The sequence below is a fragment of the Podarcis muralis genome, chromosome 17 (assembly GCF_964188315.1).
Source record: "Podarcis muralis chromosome 17, rPodMur119.hap1.1, whole genome shotgun sequence".
Lineage (NCBI taxonomy): Eukaryota > Metazoa > Chordata > Lepidosauria > Squamata > Lacertidae > Podarcis > Podarcis muralis.
In genome coordinates, this window is record NC_135671.1 from 32,852,073 (window position 1) to 32,873,546 (window position 21,474).

The 21,474-nt window shown below is 44.5% G+C and overlaps 1 protein-coding gene across 8 annotated transcripts in view; it reads right to left on the reverse strand.

Annotated features, from left to right (window-relative positions):
* The window catches only part of NFIX (nuclear factor I X), a 254,720-nt gene that overhangs the window by 28,516 nt on the left and 204,730 nt on the right, over nt 1-21,474 (reverse strand). For all 8 annotated transcript variants that reach the window (XM_077921269.1, XM_028711582.2, XM_077921268.1 and 5 more), the window contains 4 exons: nt 11,033-11,095; nt 10,450-10,524; nt 8,194-8,314; nt 7,705-7,841 (listed from right to left, as the gene is read on the reverse strand). In XM_077921269.1, the coding sequence (XP_077777395.1) occupies nt 7,705-7,841; nt 8,194-8,314; nt 10,450-10,524; nt 11,033-11,095 (396 nt within the window). The remainder of the gene's footprint in view (nt 1-7,704; nt 7,842-8,193; nt 8,315-10,449; nt 10,525-11,032; nt 11,096-21,474) is intronic.

Here is a 21,474-nt window from a genome sequence, read left to right on the forward strand (position 1 = left end):
GGGTGAAAGCCATTCTCGGGGAGGTGGTGTGGGAGGACAGGGCACTGCAGAAATCCAGCTTCCCTGACTTCTTTAAAGAAGCCGGTCCTGGCAAGGAATCAGGGAGAAAGTGCATGGTTTAACAGATGGAAAGATGGATTAGTATTTAGCCGTGCTCTTTCATTCACTCTTGTGGACCAGCTCACAGTCTGAATAGGCCCCCTTTGCCAGGATTCAGCTGTTGCAGGTCTATGGGAAAGAGTGTGTGGGCAATGGATGCTTTGAATTTCTTGTGTCTCTCTCTGCCTGCCAGTGAACAGGTCTATGAAGCAGTTGGCGTGTATGGTACATCTATCCTTCATAAAAGCTACCCGCTCACTGTATAACAACTCCACTGAAACAGTCAGATTCCAATATGTGTTGCAGAAGTGGTATATGCAAAGACATAGTCATCATATATTATTTCTACAGCACTTAACATGTACTAAGAGCTAAACTTTAACTATCTGTAGTGAGCCTGGAATGACAGCCCAGGGAGCAAATGAATTGCTTGCTTGCTGATCCCACTAGATCACCACGTTTTCCTTCCTCTCGAAGAGGGTTGGTTTCCTTCTTTGGCCTCCCATTGCTGCAAAACTATCCCTTGTCCTACAGGCACAGCTGAGATGGTTGTGCACCTCGCTTGTGTCACTCTGTAATCTGAGCAATGTGAACTAATCTGTGAAGAGTGTTTATTAGTGCTTTGAAAGACCTTGTTTCAGGGTATTTCCATGCAGGTTTAAAGTTAGATTTATAATGGGAATGAAATTTGCCAGAATGCTCATTTGCATGACAACTGCACCTCCTCCTCTGAAGGTATGCTCAGAGGTAAATGAAGCCTCACTCTCGCCCTGCAGTCCTGTGAGAGTAATGCCCACAGACCTGCCACTTGGGTGTTATTAGAATTTGTTTGAGAATTGCCTGCAAACCCAGAAATACAAGGATGTTTTAGTAACTCACAAGGGGTCTATCTTTTCCAAATGGATCAATTTTCAGAAATGACTCCTGCTGTTTCCCCACTGGTTGCACACGTTGTGATCTTATCCTGATGTATTTTTCAGGAGCTCTCAACCATTTCCCCCTTCCAAAACAACACAGAACCAATTGCATAGTCTGACTGATATGCACAATGCTTCTAAATCAGCCGTTTTTTCAAGGAATGTGCAGACTCAAGCTGCCCTCCTTTGTACCACTCTTAGTGAGAAACAGGATGCTACAGGTGGGAAGTCAGAGAGCAAAGTGCCATCCTTGATGTCCTCAACCCCAAGACTCACGGGCTGTCTCCCTCTCAGGAGATACGTGTGTGGCTGTGCAGGCCCTTAGAAACAAAGCAAAAAGACGCATGGAAGCCCACGGCTCCCCACTCTGCCATTCCACATAGCAGACCTCCTAGTCCTGGGTGGAAAGGAAGAGAGCAGGAAGGCGCATCCTGAATCTTCCCAGCCCAAAGTGATCTTTCAGCACTTGTACATGCTTACCACAGAAATATGATATACCATTATGGGCAAGGGAAGTCCTGCTAAAACCTGTCATGAAATCAGTACAAGGAAAACATACAGGCTGTGGGCTATATCTTCAAGTCCAGGCTACTTCCTCTGGGACTCAAGTATATGCAGACTGCAGGTTACATTCAGAGAACCACAGAGTACTTTGGCTAGTCCGGAATCAAGCTTAGTAATTTTTATTTTTTTAAAAAATATTGAGTATGTACCCCTTGTTTTTAATAAGAGTTAAGGCCCAAACTACACGAGATGCAAGAGTTCCATGTCAGATCTCCCAGTATCTTAATTTTTAAAACCTGAAAGCTGCTGTCGGGAGCTCCAGTTGTGAGTGGTGCTGTGCAATGAGATTTTTAATCTTTGCCCCGTTTTCCAGATCTAAAGCTGAAACTGGTACTAGCTCTGCAATGGGAAAATAGGGACGACTGGGGGCTTAAAAGTGGATTTGCAAAGTGCAAGGGGTTTTAACAGGTGGGTGCTCTGTCAATCATGTGACAGCATGAGATTGACAAGTGGGCAACCCCACCTAGCCGTCAAACTTGACTCACAGAGCAGATTCTGATAAAGATGTAGAAACTGGTCCCCTGTGACTTAACAACAGCAGCAAAATAGGAAGAGATTGTTGAAATGGTAGGGCACTGTTGGAGAAGAAAGGCTCTATATTTTCCAGGGACACACAAGTGCTGAGCAGTTAAAGCTCATGTAGTAAAATCCAGTAAGAACTTGTGGCAGCCACAAACACACATGCACATCTCAATCTAAGTAGCTCTGTTTAAATAGCTGGGTACCGCTATAAAAATGTGTTTGCCAGTGACAGAAACGCAACAGAAACAAGCATACATGGAACAAATGAGCAGGTGACACTATTCAGAAAAGACTTCAGCGACTAGAATGTAAATAGACAAAGACAACCCCAGTATCTTTTTTATTTATTTAAAAACTTGTTTTAAGAAAGCCATGTGAGTAGAAGGCAATTAAAAATAAATAAATACTTGGGGTTCACAAATGTCTGGATTTAAAGGGTGAGACGTGCCATTTCAATAGCAAAAATGCTGAGCAGTTTGGCCAATAAAATCCAGAATGTTTCCACTGGCCATTCATGCACAATGCTCCTGCTCTTAAGGTTCCATATATTACCTGTCCTCTCAAGGGCAGCTGTTCAGTGAATAGAATCATCTCACTGTCTTATTTTTAGCTTGAGTATGTCTTACTTCAATATATACCACTGTCACCAGCACAAGTCTCCCGGTGAATCAAATTCCATGTCCAACAGGTTGGCATGTTAGCTTGTGCTTATCTTTCCTAGAGGACTAGGGGTCTTAAGCTAACAAATTTATTGTGCTATTAGATTTCACGGACCACAGTCCACTTCAACAGTTGCATATGATGAAGTGAACTGCAGTCCATGAAAGCTTGCCATAATATGTTGGTTGGTCTTTAAGGTGCCACAATACTCCTTGTTCATTTTTCTTAGTAACGATTATTATGTCTCTGATTTCCACCCCACCCACCCCAAGCCGTGGGACTTATGTGATTTTTTCAGTCAGACAAATAATAGTCAAAGAACAGAGCCGCTTCATGCTTTCTCTCTTTTTGGAACTGCTTTAGCAGAATTACATCCTACATACCAGAGTTTCTCAAATGATGGTATGCAGACCACCGGTGCCCTGTGGAAAGGTGGTGAAATAGTCAGTATCTGTATGTGGCCCATGACTTGTTTTATCTTTTTTGGACAGCAGAGACTGAGGCTGATTTGACCTAGGGCTCATAATTTTCACAGTGGAACACTGGTGCAGCATACTGTTCCCCCAGTAAAAAATTACTAGTTAAAGGGGATTTCTTAGATGCCTGGCCTGGGCCAGTTTATTTCATAATATGCTGCTGGCAGTTTTTGATAACAATGTCAATGGGGGCAGAGAAGTTTAGTAAAATGCAAGTTCTGCATGTGCATTCTTTCTTAAACAAAACATATGTTAACGGAGACCCCCAGCAATTATCCAGTTGTCTGTGGGATTGGGGTTGAGAACGATTGTTGTATGCTAATAATGAACCAGTTTTCTGAATGTGTATCCTTATGTAGTCAAAACAGCATCAGCCACTGGAGCTCCAGATATTAGCACGCTCCTGGAAATCTCAAAGACTGTGGCAGTAGAAACAACAAACAAACAAACAAACAAACAAACAAACAAACAAACACCCATTGAAAACAGAGGAGGAGGGAATAGTGCAATGAGGACTGAACAAAGGACTACAGGACTGTTTGGGGCGGGAGGCACATACCAGAAGTGTGTATGTGGAAATGCAGTATCCTGGAAAACAGCATGGCTACCTGGCTAGAACTCTGAACTGGAGCACTCTATGCTGCATCATTTTGTTGCAGGTCCCACTGGAAAAGAATATTGCCCAGACCAAAAAAAGGCTGTTGCTTGGTCTTTGATGCTTCTGCCCTGAGACCACAATTGATCCAGTGGCTCCTTAATAACCACCACAAGCTGTTGTGTCTGCAGCCATCTTTGACTAGAACACCGAGAAATAAATTTGGGTGTGGAGTACTATGCAGTGTCAGAGTTGAGGTTCAGCGCTTAGAACTTCACCTCAAATCTCCTACTAATTACTTACTAATTAATTTCCTTGGAGTGTGTGCCTATTCTTGTAGTGCTGTGGGCTGACCCTGAATTTGCTGTCCAGAAGCATACAGCCATCCAGTAAACAGGGCTGTCAATTACAAAAAACCTCCCAATGTGTGTACGACAAGCAAACTGGCGACACACCCTTTGAATGGTGGGAGCTGCTATACTGCCGCTAAGGGAGATGGGCCATGGTTTTCATGTTTGCTGCTGCTTCTGTAATCCAGCACAATCTGGCACTTCAGCAGCAGGCAAGGGGGCCTGGGAGAGAAAAGCCCCCAGCCTGTTATCTCATGCCAGCTGCCTAACACCTGATACCTGAGCACAGGGATGGGGAGGGGGGCTGCCAGCCAGCTGTGAACACCTGTCCCTGTCAGACGGCTGGATGGTCTCTCCAGCTGTTCACACAAGCCCTGCAGCTGCGCTGCTTAATTGGCGATTTGTTGAGATGGCTGGGAACAAAACTCAACAAGACAAAGGAGGAGGGGGGAGAGGAGAGAGAGAAAGAGGGGGAATGCATATGAATACAACCTGTTCCACAGCCTTGAGGCTTCTAAGGGGGAGGAGACACCTTTGGGATCATATCATCTAAGCGCAGCACAGGATGATGTGACAGGATTACAAATGCATAACTAAAAGCCTAATCTAGAGCAGCCCCCAGGTGCAAAGTACATTCACTCCCCACAGTTCCGCTGCACAACCCTATCCTATCGAATGCGCTGCAAACAGAGAGCAGGTGTAGTGCAGAAGGTGCTTGGAGAGCAACTGGCTCAAGAAGACATGTGCCACATGCTGCCTGGGAAGGCAAATGGAAAAAGCGCTCCATACACTTCCTACCCGGACCAGAGGGTAAATTGCTTCTTGACTCCAAATCTGGCAGCCAGACACTGAGAATTAGCAATCCATTTCACTAAGTCTTTGCAGTTGTTGTTTTTGTGTTTCCAAGCAAAGGCCATCTTCTTCAAGGCTCCCTCTCAAAAGAAGATGGGCATCTCCTGTCATTCACTATTACTAGGCAGGAGCGGACCTGCAGCTCCTGGGCCCTCCATAGACCATTTGCTGGCCAATTTTGGATCAGAGTTATGCTTTTCGCAATGTCAAACGCTAGGAATTCTACAAGTGTGAGTGTACTGGTTGGGGCGGGGGTAGATAGATTTTACCAGGTAGTGTTCTTTCTTGTTCTTGGAAGCCTCTATGGTAATTTCAGTTAGCTCTCCAAGGATGCACAGTTGCTTAGTTCCTGCAGCAATTGTGCAATGTCCACAAACTACTTCATAGCTATCTAATGTATACCCTATAAAATGTTCAGGCAAGAGTATTTCCTCAAATATACACAGCTAGGAGGTCCCCTTTCTGCTGAGACATCTGACTTGCTAGCAAGGTGTGGGTAGCAGGTACCCTAAGAATATAAGTCTCTTTGTCATTAGATAAGAATGCTGATAAGCAGATGCCTAATGGGGTTGGATAATTTTTTATTGCTAACATATAAAAGGGATGAAAGAAAGACCAATGGAAAAGGCCAGTGTAAGAGGTGTTTTATTCTGAAACCAATTTCCTTCTTTCCCCCCAGGATGTCACAGATTCACAATCATCCCTGCAACTGCTGGACAGGAATTTGAAGAGATGATTGGCGTGGGAAGGAATTTTGTTAGCTAACTGAAGCGGGTATAACCTGCTCACACTAGTCACTCTCACCACAGACAGTCATGAACGTTGGCGATACTTCCAAAGCAAATTTCAACTTTGCAAAGAAGTCTGAATTTGTCAATCATTTTTTATTTCCACGTTTCAAAATGGGCAAATGATCTCATTGGGAATGCAGAGAAAAATATCACCAAGCAAGCACACAAATGCCCGAACCAGAGAATGACACGAGTCATGTCAGAAAACTGCTATTTCAAAATGATAGCAAAGGGTTTGTGTGTCAGTCAAGAAAACAGGATACAGACAAAGCGTTGCAACCACCTCCTGATTAGCATGAACTGAATTCAGCTCTCTCAAGTCTCAGGTGCAGACCGTGTCAAGCTCTGGCATCTGAAGTCCCTTAGTTAGAAAGACTAGGAATTGACAAAGGGCTCTCAAATGAGCTGAACTATGCTCCCCTGCTGGGCTATGGATGTTGATCTCATCCCCCCATCCCTTTTTTCCATCCATTCTATCACATCCGTTTAAGCATTTTGGTTTTTAATTATATTCTGCTTCTTGTCTTTTGGTCTCCAAATAGAGAACTCTGCTTCCACATAACAATTCAACAGCAACAGCAACAGCATCCTATTCCAGAAGTATCTGAATCCCAAGCCTGCCTGCAACAAGGAATCCCTGGATAAACAGATTGCTTTTATGCTCCAGCCTAAGGGCAGCTGATTCCCAGCACTGAGTAAGCAATCCCAGTACAAACAGTTGCTGTGCCTCACCTCAGAGGCTGCTGCATCTCAGCAAAGCCTCTTCCCAACAGACTCCATGTAGCATCCTCTCCATTCTCACAAACCTGCACCCAAGCTGCCTCCCTCCTTATTAATCCCCTTCCTCTTTATTCACAGAGACCCCCTCATGCACACAACCAACAAATACGTGCTGTCACTCACAACCTCCGCTTGGCGTCTACAAGCTAGCATCTTCTCTGGCATCAGTGCTTAAACATTTTACTCCCAACAACGCATGACACAGGGAACATTTAGAAATCATATCCTCTGTATTGCAGATCTATACTACATTGCATTATGCTCTATGCAAACATCATGTAAATGTGAAGATCTCTGTGTTCAATGTGTGCAATTTACCTCTTTTCTCTATTGTGCCTACACGCTAGAATGCTTTACTGAATAGCGTCCCACTGGTCCCTTCTTTCCATGCTCCAGAATCCTAGGCTTGTTTCAGGGCTTACATTGTCTTAGCATCCAACTACTGTGCTTGGATCCGTACCACTTGGTCTCAGGCCACAGCTTTGCTGGTCCTGGGTTCTCTTTTTGTCATTCTATCCTTGTGTCTCATCCCCACCCCATTTCAGCCCATTTCTCTGATTTTAGGTCTGGGCTCCCCTCTAATCCTGCATTGAGGATTTGTCTATTAAAGAGTTACACCCCAAGCCTGCCGTAAGCAACTATATCTCTGCTCCTCTGAAATGTTCTTTCCGGCCTGTGGAATCTGTAGGTAGCTGTCCAAACACAGTTCCTTCAGATCCTTAACACAGCTACCACTTGGCCTGCACTTTCTGCAAAATGTCTCAGGGGATGCAAAGGAAAACTCTGAGTATCAGGACCAGAAATTACAGCAGCCTACAATACTTCAAGGAATATGTGTCAGAAGAGACTAGAATCTGCCTATGTTCCTTCTAAATCCTGCCTCACAAACCTAAGGCATTACCTAGAAAGGTGACCACTGTGTTGGAGGAACGAAATTTACAACAGGAGGTCCTTGCTTCTGTGAAAGGAATTTGTGCAACCCATACAGTACAAGAAGAGTGTTAAGTACATGAAGGCCAGAGGGCAGCCCAGTCTCTTCTGCTTTAGTTTCCCATCAAGATCTATGTGAACTGGGGGTGCAAAGTTGGTGCCCCCTACCTGCATCCACATCGTTGGGCCACCCACTGGACTGGCTGCTGCCAGCTGCTGGGGACCGCCCTGTCCCAGGGTAGAACACGTCGTCTACAGGGCTCTCCATCTCGCTGTCATCTATCGACTTGGGCCGCTTGGTGGAACTGCAATGGGAAGAGACCACAGAAGGGCAGACCATAAGCAACCATTGAGTGATGAAATAGGGTACCAGCTGAGGAAGGCCTTCCTCCTCCAGAGCCTGGGCTTTCTTGTTCGGAGGGGTTAGCTGACATCAAGACTAGGAAGGGCAAGCAGCTGTTTTCTTTTATTCCACAGTGGCCTGTGGTTTGGGAAAGTATTGGTTTACAACAGTAGAGTCCTCCTACTGCCTGCCCAGGCATCCTTCACAATGGGACTGACTGAGAGAGGACACTAGTAAAAGAGGCATCATTTGCTTCCAAGCTGAGGCCCTCCAGCAGGACTTCTGCATTATGCAACAGTTGTGGGAAGACATACCTGCTAGAAGGTGGAGATGTTATTGACCGTCTACCAAGAGCCACTTGATTGATGTTGTAGTAACTGGGACTCTCGAGGTCAGCCAGTGAGAAATTTGGACCAGACGCTGTGGCAACAGGAGCTGAAGAATGAGAGAAAAACTCAGAGACTGGAGGATCGGCATCAAGAGAGAAACAAAATGTCAGACTGACTTCCTAAATCAGTAGCTGCCATCTTCCTGAATGAAGGTATTAAAGGTGGATTGGTTTGGTCTAATATTGGCAAGGCCAGTTCGGGACAATCCTGGCTACTAGTACATTCCCACCATGTGCTCTGCAGAATGAAGGCAGATGTCAGTCACCAGGCTTGAAGAGCTCCATCTCTCGGTGCTGTTATCTTAGTCATTAGTTTTTGACAACTAGAAACATTTGCTGACTCCAGCATCAGGAATTGCAAAAACAGTCTATTTCCTCTAAGAGAACTGTTACATGGAAACCAGGCCAGGGCGCTCTGCTGAGGTGTTGCTCAGGCAGTTTGCTAACTTCAAGATGCCAACATCTGTACTCTAGAACTGATTCCACCCTTGAAAGGCAAACCAACTATTGCAATGTGCACCCAGTAAAAGTCCTGACACTGTCATGGTATGACAGCTTTCAGCAAGGGGCCACAGTGCAAGGAAGCCAGACAGCATGGATTTCATTGGTTGCTTTCCCCATGCTTTAGGAAACAGGAGATTCAGCAGTCAAACCAGCAAATGGCTTGCTACTCGGGGTTGTTTTTTTTTCTTTTCCCCAGCCAGAACTTGCTGGAACTCAGTTCCAGCTGCTGGAACTCAGTTCCGGTCATTCTAAGAGAACAAGGGAGGCGTTCATAGTGAGTTCTGGTGCCTCCTTTTCTAGAAAAATGTCACTGCTGATAGATATGCACATTACAGCCCTGACTGTAGTAGCATGTCCAGTAGCTGAAGCTACTGAGTGCAGGAAACTGCCAAAGAGAAAGGCAGCAGATTGAAATATAATGGTACACAAGAAAAGAGAAAAGATAAAAGTGTAAGCAGGTTCGGGTTACTAAATTTGTTGCCCAAAGAGAGCAGTACTGGGTTGGCACTATATGGTGCTAAATAAGTCAACACTTGGTTAGGTAACTTGGAAATGGAGTGCCTGTTTCCCTTCTAGCTAAGGGGAGAACTTGAAAGCCTGCTTTCTAAAACTTTCCAATTTCATCCATAAAACGATGAACAAACCAAAAACTTCTAATGCAACCAATGAAAATAGCCTAAAATAATAATAACCAGGAGAGTCACAAAATGCTCATATTATTTCTGGCAATATTTGGGATCAACTACCTCAACTGGACTTAAAGCTGTGAAGGAGGTCCTATGATGATCCTACATACACTTCAGCCTCCCTAGAAAGGGTAGCAATAATAGGAATGAGAAGAACCTCAAAGAATCCCTTGCTAGGATTGGGCACTGCCGTTGCTGGTTCTTGTCATTTTGTGCCTCCTGTACTGATCCTGCTAGCCGATTTGCAGACACATTCTAGTGCCTGACATAGAAAGTTGAAATGGCAACCTTAATGATGGTAAAAAAAATAAAATCATTACTCTGCTAAAGGGTAGGGCTGGCTCTGTCCATTTGGACTAGCTGCTATATTTGTGACGATTAGCACTCTGTTCCCTGAGACTAATAAACCTTTCAGCTGGGAAGTACTCTTAGAATCCATGTTGGACCCACAGAACAAGAAATCCAGAGCAAGTGAGACAAAAGCTTTCTGCAACAATGTCAACCTTTCCAGGTGTTGAAACGAAGGGAAAGAGCCCCTATTTTCAACATGTAATTGGGATGCTTCCCTTCCCTGCTCCTTTAATGTGCATCTAATGTAAATGCACTAAGTAGGAGAAGGGATGAGGTTGTGATGCTGCTGAGGGCAAGACCATGATTAGGAGAAAGAGTCTTGCATTCATAACTCCTTAAAAAGAGCATGAATATGGAGGATGTCCATCTTAGCAATTTCTCAAATCTGACTCCACAAGCTTTCACTTCATCAAATCCAGCTTCCATGGGCCTAGCTTAGCAACAAGACCATAGAGCCATTTGGAAAGGCAGCCCAGTCAAAGTCAGAGATGTCACAGTACACTGTGCAACAAGTCCAAAAGCTAAGAAAGTGAGGAAAGGATGAGGCTACTGCTGCAGAGGTCACATGCACAGGTCTCTCTGAATCCGAATCCCCTTAGGAACAGCACAGCAACCCAGAAGTTTCAGTTGCTCTGACTTACTCTGTGACACTCTCACCAGCTCCGTAACATTCCAGACACCCGATGTCACAAAACAGTCCTGGAAAGTCAAATGCCCTGCAAAGAGAAGAAGAGAGGCACACTGGGTCATGAGGACAAAATGGAATGAGAACAGGGGTCAGCAACAAGAGGCTGGAGGTGGCTTGCTATAGCATAGTTGGACAGAAAGTGAGTCTAGTTTGCAATCTCCCTTCTAGGTCAGCTTTGGACAGAAAGTGAGTCTAGTTTGCAATCTCCCTTCTAGGTCAACTCTGAATTCCATTTCTCCAGTGCTTCTCATCTGAGTCCAAGGCTCCCGCTGCCAGATCTGGCCATATCCGTTAATCAAATCTCAGGACCCCTTTTAGGTCTCAATCTGCTACGTTTATTTCTCAAATATGAAGGGAATGATTCCAAACCAGATGGTGAAGACCTCTGATTCGCAGCAGCCCCTGCCACCCACCCCAACCTGGCCTCAGAAATGGGGATCTGAGGGGAGGGGAGAAATAAAAGGCTTCTGTGTGAGGAGACAAATAGTCAGGAGAAGTGACCAGGGAATCTGATTCCTGGGCAGGAGTTCACTCACCATTGGGCAGTGGTTTGATGTCCGCATCTCCTTGCTGGTTTGAATTGTCTGATTGTCCGGATTCTGAAACACAGAAGCAAAAACTGACATCAGGAGATGGTTGGAACAGAGAACAGAAGATGGCGGGCAATAGCTGAGGCCCGCTGTGTGGGCATCTTGCACCACTTCACTCCTTTTTGTGGCCAATAGAAAGGCTGCTCCAAAAAGATAAGCAACAAATAATGATTCACTGGAAATGGCCAGGAGACCTGGCTGTTTTTAAACAACTGATTGCCGTAATCAGAGAGGCCTTTTGATATGATGCTACAGGACAGGAAGACGAAGTAGAGGGTTCTTGTTTCCATGCTCCAACCCTACAAGATTACCAAGAAGGAAGCCCATGCTCCTTCCTTCACCAGATTACCCGGGATTATTTTCACCCACTGCTGAAGAGTATGGCACTGCTCACTCAAAGGAGCCATCTGGATTTGTTCGTTACTAGGTTTCAGAAATGCTGAATGTATTTTTATGACTGAAGCAGAAAATTTCAAATGGCACCCCTGCACCCCTGTCATGGTTCTAAAATTATAACAAACTAAATAACTGGCATTTTGCTTGCCTTTTAATAGCACTGCCAAACCTGCTTCCTGAGGCAGGCCACCTCACCTGCCTAATACTGGGCTCTATTCTGCCAAGCATTTTTTCTTGTTCTGCAGGCATCTCTGGCCTGACACAACCTATGAGATTGTTCCTTCTTCCTTGTCTACAGGCACACTACAAAATCTGAAGGATGAAGGTTAATTTGGTAACACAGTTGGTGGTGGTGCCTAGGCAGGGACAGCCTAGTAGTAGTAGTAGTAGTAGTAGTAACCCTGCCTATCTGTCTGGGTTTCCCCAGCCACTCTGGATGGCTTATAGCATATGTTAAAACATAAAACACCAGCTTTTAGATGTCTTCTTAAAGTTGTGTGATTCTTTATCTCCTTGACATCTGAAGGATGTCAGGGCAGGCGCCACTACTGAGAAGGCCCTTTGCCTGCTTCCCCGTAACCTCAGTTCTTGCAGTGAGGGAACTGCCAGAAGAACCTCAGAGGAGGACCTCAGTGTCTGGGCTGAGCGATGGAGATGGAGACGCTCCTTCAGGTATACTGGGCCAAGGCCATTTAGGGCTTTAAAGGTCAGCACCAACACTTTGAATTGTGCTTGGAAACATACATGGCATTTCCTGCCATGTGTTTAATTCCACACACACCTCAACACCAGTTCTATTCTCCTAATTAAATTCTCCCTCTCCTTTCCTGAAGCTGCTATTTGCCCCTTGGAGAAAAACATGCAAATACCATACCAGTGCTGCAGTCCCAATCCAATTTGGTCCCCCTATGGCTGCAATTAAGGGACGAGGGTGGCGCTGTGGTCTAAACCACAGAGCCTAGGGCATGCCGATCAGAAGGTCGGCGGTTCGAATCCCCGTGACGGGGTGAGCTCCCATTGTTTGGTCCCTCCTGCCAACCTAGCAGTTCGAAAGCACGTCAAGTGCAAGTAGGTAAATAGGTACCACGCTGGCAGGAAGGTAAACGGCGTTTCCGTGTGCTGCTCTGGTTCGCCAGAAGCGGCTTAGTCATGCTGGCCACATGACCCGGAAGCTGTCTGTGGACAAACGCCGGCTCCCTCGGCCAGTAAAGCGAGATGAGCGCCGCAACCCCAGTCGTCCGCGACTGGACCTAATGGTCAGGGGTCCCTTTACCTTTTACCTATGGCTGCTATTAATTTTTAAAAAATATATATACACATATGATCCTGGATGGCTCTGTGCTTATTCCCCACATAGGTACCATCCCTAAGTAGCAGGACCAGTGGCCAGGGATGATAGGAATTGTAGTCCAGGAACAGCTGTAGACTGAAGTTTGGGAAACCCAGGTTTAAACTGTCAATAGATCAACAGACCTAGAAGTACTTAAGTGATGGAATATGATGCACGAAGGTCAAAACCACATGCAATAGTGGCAGACTAAATGTGGGTCTGCCCCATTCATACAGAAGAGAGAGAGGGAGCATCCAAATTAAAAAGCAAACAGATTGCTAATTCTCCACTGTTCCTTGTTACCTCCCTGCAGTTTGTCACCTGATGTGATTCCCTCCAGCTGCGCTCCTCTATCAAAACTGACTTAGGCATGGAGAAAATCAGCTTGAGGGACAAATCAGGGGGTGATAAGCAGGAGCGGGAAAGGTTCAGCACCCTCATTTGCAAATCATTTTTTCACATTTAATTGCAGCCCATCAAGCCTCACTTCCCATGTGACTGGATCTCATTTAAAGACCCACTGTTATAATGTGCAGCGAGATCTTAAGAGTTTGCTTGTTTCAGGGCAGGGATTATTTAGGTTCAGGATATAAGAGTTGAGGGCTTAGGGCTTGTCCACACTTCTGCTTGGCCTGTGCTCAGAAAGCTGAGGCTGAGCAGTGTTGCGCAATTGACGTTTACTCCGACTGAGCTGTAAAGTCTGGGTGAGCCCTAAACTGTCTGTTGGGTTTACTCTGACTCTGTTTAATAAGTGGGACCACCCCATCACATCCATGCAAACATGGAAGCCACCTCCTTATTATATCAGAAGCTGGCATGTATATATATGTATATATACACAGAGAGAATGTGATGGGCTTCCTCTGGAGCATGCAGATCTTTAGCTTCTGCTCCCTTTGCAGAGCTTCAAGGGCTTCCATTGTTCTGTCCCCACAAGTCGCTGTGCTATTTACTGGCTTGTCCTTTTAGACACACACACACTTTCCCTCAAGGCCTCACTACCACTTAAGAACGACTTTCCCTGAAGGTTTCATTTACCAGCTAATGCCTCTCAAGCCTCAAAGAACCCCAAGGATGGAAGCAAAAGAGTTTGTCCACCCTGGTCATTAGGTGCCAGAGGTATTGCACGAGCACATTGAAATGCCAAATTCTAGAGAGAGCACTTGACAAGAAAAGAAAAGCCCTTCAAATCAGTGGTTTTTAATCAGCCAGGTGAGCTGGAATCTACAGCAGCTAAAAGACTGCACTATAACTCAGCAAGTGCCTGGTTTGACTCTCTTTCTACCATGAGCTCACTAAGTATTCGTACATTAGTGGCTTAAAATGCAGTGAGGTTGCTCCCCCTACCCCAGCTGCAGTTTAATTCACATTTGAACATTGCTGTACACACCAGGGAGGGGGGTGGCAACATCTTCACCTAATGTGCATTGCCTGATTTTGTTCCCCCTCACCCGCAACCCCCTGAAAATCCTGTTCAAGGGAGCTGCCAGCTGCCCATGCACAATGGCTGCCTGAACAGTACACATCTCACCTTATCTGCAGCTTGCATTTTCAAGTTAGATGAAAGCTGGTTTGAAGGAAAACGTATCAAGCCAGAGTATTTCTCAAGAAACTAATAGATATGGATTTTGGCTAACATCATGTGTACCTGACTTCAAGCGGCAGCAGTACGAGTGCACTGGAGCAAAAGTAATGTGTATATTCCATTAGGTAAGCCACTTTCTCTAATTCAGCACCCCTTTTTGCAATATGAGGATAATAATGCTGACCTTCCTTACAGGACTACTGTAAGAATTATAGAACTATAATGCATGTGAAGTGAAAAGGAGTTACATGATTTACTAGGTGCACAGCAATGGAGAAATTTTGAAATCGTCTTGCAAAGATATGAACCTAAGAAAGAAGATACAGTACAAATGATGCACAGATACATGAGGGTGGGGGTGGACATTTTAAGTATGGCTAAGTATCAAGATCCCATACTTTAACGAGCTTTAAACAGGTTTCACAGCAACTATCAAAGTATTCCAAAGTTATTTCCACTCCCCCAACCCATCTCTAGTGTTTGAGTGGGGATTCAAATCCATGTAAACCAGAATGAATCCAAAGTTGAAGTGTATGGGTTTGTTCCTGTCGTTTTTTCAATACTACCTAGTTTCCAGATGCCATCTAGCATAGAGTTCCTGGGCCTGTCACGCCTGCTTTGAAAGGAATATTGTCGCAGATGGAAGTCATCCTGTCTTCAACTTGCTATGGTGGCAGAAGCAGACCATGCCTGCATTCTTTTTCTTCTACACTACTCAAAGAAACTCCATGCTAAATGGCATCTAGGAATCCTAGACCTAGTTGGCTATAGACTCATTTCTTCCCAGTGTCCAAAATAGAAAATCCATACCCAACCCATTCCTCTGCTGATTGAAAAAATATCCCTCTTGGTTAGGAGAAAACCCCTTTTTTCTTTAACCATGGGGGTCATAAACATGCCCTAAAGGTAAAGGGACCCCTGACCGTTAAGTCCAGTCATGGACAACTCTGGAGTTGCGGCACTCATCTCACTTTATAGGCCGAGGGAGCTGGTGTTTGTCGGGGTCATGTGACCAGCATGACTAAGCCGCTTCTGGCGAACCAGAGCAGCACACGGAAACACCGTTTACCTTCCCACCAGAGCAGTACCTATTTATCTAATTGCACTTTGACATGCTTTTGAACTGCTAGGTTGGCAGGAACAGGGACTGAGCAACGGGAGCTCACCCCGTCGCAGGAATTTGAACCGCCGACCTTCTGATTGGCAAGCCCTAGGCTCTGTGGTTTAGACCACAGCGCCACCCTTTTTTCCTCTAAATGGAAGCTCCGATTTGCATCTTGTATCTTGTCAAGCACCCACAGACAGTGGTGTGGGCATGGCCTACCTAGCAGATTTCTAGGCATCTTGAAAGAAAAGTTTATCTTGGTTTATTGAGAATTCAACAAGTAACAGAAAAAGAGAAGTATCTGGGCAGGTAAAATACAAGAGGAAATGTTTATGGAACCTCAAATAGCTTTGCTGTCCTTAATTTTTGAGCCCCTCAACCCTGTGCTGGAAGACCACCTGCGCTCACCATGCAAACGAGGCCTAAGACCTCCAAAGAGTTAACCAGCCCATCCCTTTCCTGTCCAGACTTGGCGCAGCAAGGCTAGCTGCAGAACTCAGGTTACCTATGTCAACAACACTGCAAGTTTACCTCTATCGGAGCCAAAGCAAAGCAAAAAGAAGCCAGGAAATGTGCCTCATACTCTGCAACAGCTGGGGAAGCACTAAGGAAATATTTCAGAGTTGGTTCTCTCTCTTCCCCCCACCTCTTCTCCCTTCCCTTTCAAAGTTGGCCGAGGCACACTGTTCCCTTTCGGCCTTGCGACTGCTGGCAGCCATTTTAAAACTTGGCAGCCATTTTAGTGCTGGCGGCTAGGACTGCTCCCCCAACGCCGGCAGCAGGCAACCGGCAATCGGACGGAGGAGCGTGGCTTTGCTTAGCCCAGGGACAGATAGAAGATAAATTCTTAAACACTACGCGCAAGAGAGGCACCGGGGGTTTGCTTCAGAATTAATAAATCATGATTTTGTTTTTCTTTCCAGTTTAAAGAAATGTTGCGGCAGCAGAGCAGAGAACTTGAAGAAGGAAACAGGCAAAACGCACTTCAGATACCCATGCTGCTTTAGGTCAGCTTCAGACATCGTAATTTCTTAGGTGGGGTGTCATCTTCATCTAACGAAATGTACTGTGCATATTGCAACGTAGTTTGTTGCCTCAATAACACAGATTGAACAGCCTTCCCTTGGGATCGCACAAAAAATCCGTCACAAGCACTGTTTTGGCCATTGTTCAATATTCACACAAGTAAATTTCACTCAGCGACAATGGCAAGATATCAGCTCCACAATAGATGGGAGAATAGTCTTGCTGTGGGGGCAGTAGAGGAAAGCACTGCTATTGTCCCTCTTTAAAATGTGGCTAGGTGTTCAATCCTGCACTGCAATGCATGGTAGTCTCAGAAACTGTGATATCTACACAAGAATGAGCGCTCACACCTTCCTTTGTGGGTGCCCTTTGCAAGGACCACGCACAGCACCTCTGGCCACGTGGGACTCACTAGCTGGTTGGAGTGGCCCACCTCCCTGTGCTAGTCCCGCCAAACCCCAGTTAACCTATCAGCACGTTTGGGAGGCGGGGCCAGTTGCATAAATAAGGAGGCGGAGCCAGCAGCAAACACAAGAAAAACCTCTACTCTGAGCAAATAAGAAATGTGGTCTGTGTGCAACAGGTGACAGATAATGTTCAAGGTATTTGTAAAAAACCCAAGTGATTAAAGTTATTGTGTAATTTGTGTTTTCATATTGTATTTTAATGTTGTGGTCATCTTTGGATGAAGGATGGTATATATATGTTAATAATAATAGTGATGATGATGATGATGTTGGGAGCAGGACAAGGAAAGAAATCAGGAATCAGAAGTTCTATTTCTGAAACAAGGAGAAAAATAGGATTGAGAGAATGTATTGTTTATTTATTTTGGGAAGGTTGACTGAAAAAAGAAAAAGAAAAAAACCCTGCTTCCCAGCATAGCTCTTGAAGCAGCTAACAATAATAACATCAGAAAAATATGCTAAAAACAACTTCAACAAATGGCAGTGACAAAAATCACAGCTCTCACCAATATATGGTGCCATCAATTATGTGGCTATAGGATATTCCAAATAAGGTTGGGTAAGACAGCTCCCACAACCTTGATGGCAGAAAGTGAGGAGGAATTAAAGAACCTTTTAATGAGGGTGAAAGAGGAGAGCACAAAATATGGTCTGAAGCTCAACATCAAAAAAACGAAGATCATGGCCACTGGTCCCATCACCTCCTGGCAAATAGAAGGGGAAGAAATGGAGGCAGTGAGAGATTTTATTTTCTTGGGCTCCATGATCACTGCAGATGGTGACAGCAGTCACGAAATTAAAAGACGCCTGCTCCTTGGGAGAAAGGCGATGGCAAATCTAGACAACATCTTAAAAAGTAGAGACATCACCTTACCAACAAAGGTCCGTATAGTTAAAGCCATGGTTTTCCCAGTAGTGATGTATGGAAGTGAGAGCTGGACCATAAAGAAGGCTGATCGCCGAAGAATTGATGCTTTTGAATTATGGTGCTGGAGGAGACTCTTGAGAGTCCCATGGACTGCAAGAAGATCAAACGCATCCATTCTTAAGGAAATCAGCCCTGAGTGCTCACTGGAAGGACAGATCGTGAAGTTGAGGCTCCAATACTTTGGCCACCTCATGAGAAGAGAAGACTCCCTGGAGAAGACACTGATGCTGGGAAAGATGGAGGGCACAAGGAGAAGGGGACGACAGAGGATGAGATGGTTGGATAGTGTTCTCGAAGCTACAAACATGAGCCTGACCAAAATGCGGGAGGCGGTGGAAGACAGGAGTGCCTGGCATGCTCTGGTCCATGGGGTCACGAAGAGTCGGACATGACTAAATGACTAAACAACAACAACAAGACAGCTCCCACCCCGGAAAACTGTTATTATTATGAGACAATGAGCTGGGCAAGGTGAGTTGATCTAGGCAGGGAATGCCATGCTGCCATGGAGCTCTTGCCTGGTCATCATCACCTGTTTGCTACTTTGCCAGGAGTGGCACTGCAGCGCCACCTTCTAAAATGACCTTAACAGCTGACCTTAGGGGGGCAGAGAGAGAAAGAGATTCAGTTTCACCCTAAACTCCTGGAAGAGGTTAGCCTTGTCCAGATAAAGAAGATTAGAAAATGATCGCTAATTGCTTCAGTCAGATAGCGAATGAAAGCAGCAGGTTCTAGGAACCAGACATGTTTCTCACATAAGTCTTCAGTTAGATAATAGCTGGGGGTTTTCCTGCTTTTTAAAAATAATTATTAATTATTAAATTTGTCAGTCACTTTATCTTGCGCAAGGCAACCCAAAGACACTTACAACCAAATGGACGATAAACCCCACACAGATGCATTAAAACCCGAAGGAAAGAGAAATACATTAAAAACATCCCACCAACTTCTAAAAGGCAACAGATAGTTAAAGGCCAAAGGCCTGGTTATAGGGAAAGCTTTTGCCTAGCACGTAAGGAGCCATTGGAACAGTGGTTCTCAAACTGTTTTATCTGGGCATTTTCAGCATAAAAATTTGCTTGTGCCACACCATTTATTTTTTTAATTGGTAAGAAATACATTGGAAAACAAAAAAGAAACAACTCCTAGCAGTGCTTGATTTATAACACAGATCACAACTACTTTAGAATATGATCATGGGACATCCAGAAAGTAAAAAACAGTGCAGCTACATATTCTGCAAATTAAAAAAAATAAAAATTAAAAAAATTACGGTATACTCTACTATATCCTACTACACCGAAATGTTTAAATGTTTCTTTGATTGCCCTTGAATCATCCTGGCACACTTGCCTTCCTCTCCTGTCACAGCCTTTAGAGAACCACAGCATTAGAGCCAGAGGGATTGCCAGTTGTGTGTCCTTGTTGCAAGGTGCCTATCTGTTTGGCCTTTGATATACTGCAAACCTAACGCCCTATCTGTTTCTCAAACTGACTAGCTGTCTTGGCAAAGTTGCAAAGTTTCATTGCAACACCCTGGAAGAACTCTTAGCTCATGAGTAAGAGGTGCACAAGGAAGAGATATCATAAGTATTATCTTCCTCACGCCCACACAAGCTCCAGACTATACTGACAATTCCCTCTCAAATGTCTGCGTTTCGTCTTCTCCAGTTCCACATTTCCCCCAACATATAAAGGCAGCAAATGCACACCTGTGGCAGAAAGTGCCATAAGTGCACCTTCACTTTGGGCAGATGAAATTTAGCTAAAATCCAAGTATCAAAGAACTGCTCACGCATTCCAAACCATCACCCATATGCATCTTCCCTTATTGCTAAGGATAAACATGCTACCAATTGTTTGCTATTCCCCACCAACCACTCAAAACTGAAAAGTTTCCGTCATGAACAATCCTACAGATCATAGCTTGCCCATCTCCTCAGGGCTGTTTCGTAATGCTAGGCACTGAGTGTTCTGGCACACTGAGCACTCCTAGCCCCTTCTGAAGTAATGAGGACCTTAAAACATTTTCATATCCGAAATCCAAAATGGCACACATGGATAACCCCTCTGGACTAGAGCTCACACTGAATTAGTGCCTCGCAGAGATGGAGGATGGAAGTAGGCACATGCAATCGTTGGACTATTTCATGTTGCTTTAAAGCAAACCCTTAGTTTTGTAGGGAAAATATTGGCTACTGATCTCTAAGCACCACTTCCAGCATATACGACCTCAGCCCAGTATACCTGAAGGAGCGTCTCCACCCCCATCGTTCTGCCCGGACACTGAGGTCCAGCGTCAAAGGCCTTCTGGTGGTTCCCTCACTGCAAGAAGCCAAGTTACAGGGAATCAGGCAGAGGGCCTTCTCGGTAGTGGTGCCCACCCTGTGGAACGCCCTCCCATCAGATGTCAAACAACTACCTGACAATTAGAAGACATCTGAAAGCAGCCCTGTTCAGGGAAGTTTTTAATGTGTGACATTTTAATGTATTTTAAATCTTTGTTGGAAGCCGCCCAGAGTGGATGGGGAAACCCAGCCAGATGGGCGGGGTACAAATAAATTATTATTATTATTATTATTATTATTATTATTATTATTATTATTATTACTACTACTACTACTACTACTACTTGAGTACTTTTGTTTCCTATAAAACATACAAGACATGGCTAAAATGGCTAATGGCTAAAAATATTTGCCTTTGAATTGTGAGAATAGTCCATGATGAATCTTAGACACTTGTTGGCCAAAGTAATTTGCAGTACTTTGCCACAATATTGGACTTGCATAGAATGGCATTTTATAAATATAAATGTCTGCCTGTTTCTATACATGAGACATATAGAGAAAAGAAAAGTGAGAAAGCATTCTTACTTGAGGACAGCTTTTCACACCAGATTTTAAAGAACAAAGATACAGTCTCAGGACCACTCACTGCTAAATGCAATCGTGCATCCATCTTGGAAGGAAATTTATTCAAATATTTATTTGAAATATATTTAGGACTTTCAGAGCAAGAAGCATGGCCCCTCTCTCAAGGCAGCTCACACAAAAGCAAAAAACTCTAAAACACCATTTCAATAATGCAACATAGTGCATAATTTCCTTATATGCTTCCATATATCAAAATGTAAAGAATGACCAAGATCTTGTGGCCAGCTTAATCATGGGTTTCTACTTGTTCCACTTCAGAGTGATAGCACAACATGGTTTTACACATCACTGTTTATTCAACAAAGAGGAAAGGTGCTTAAATGCATGCAAGGGGAAATTCTGATAGTAACTCTGCAAATTGTGTATTGATCTTTCTGACCCAAGTATATTTTGACAGTTCTTTAGACATGATACAGCTGCCATCCACAGACATATCTTTTAAATATATCATGGGACGCAGTTCTCAGAAGATTTAATTAAGGCTTGGGCACGTTCCCTGTCATGTTCATAACGGCCTGATTTGCACATAATGCTAACCTATGCTTCGCTTAACAAACTCTAGCTATGCATGAGTTATCCCATAGACAATCAAATACTATTTATATTTATTAAATT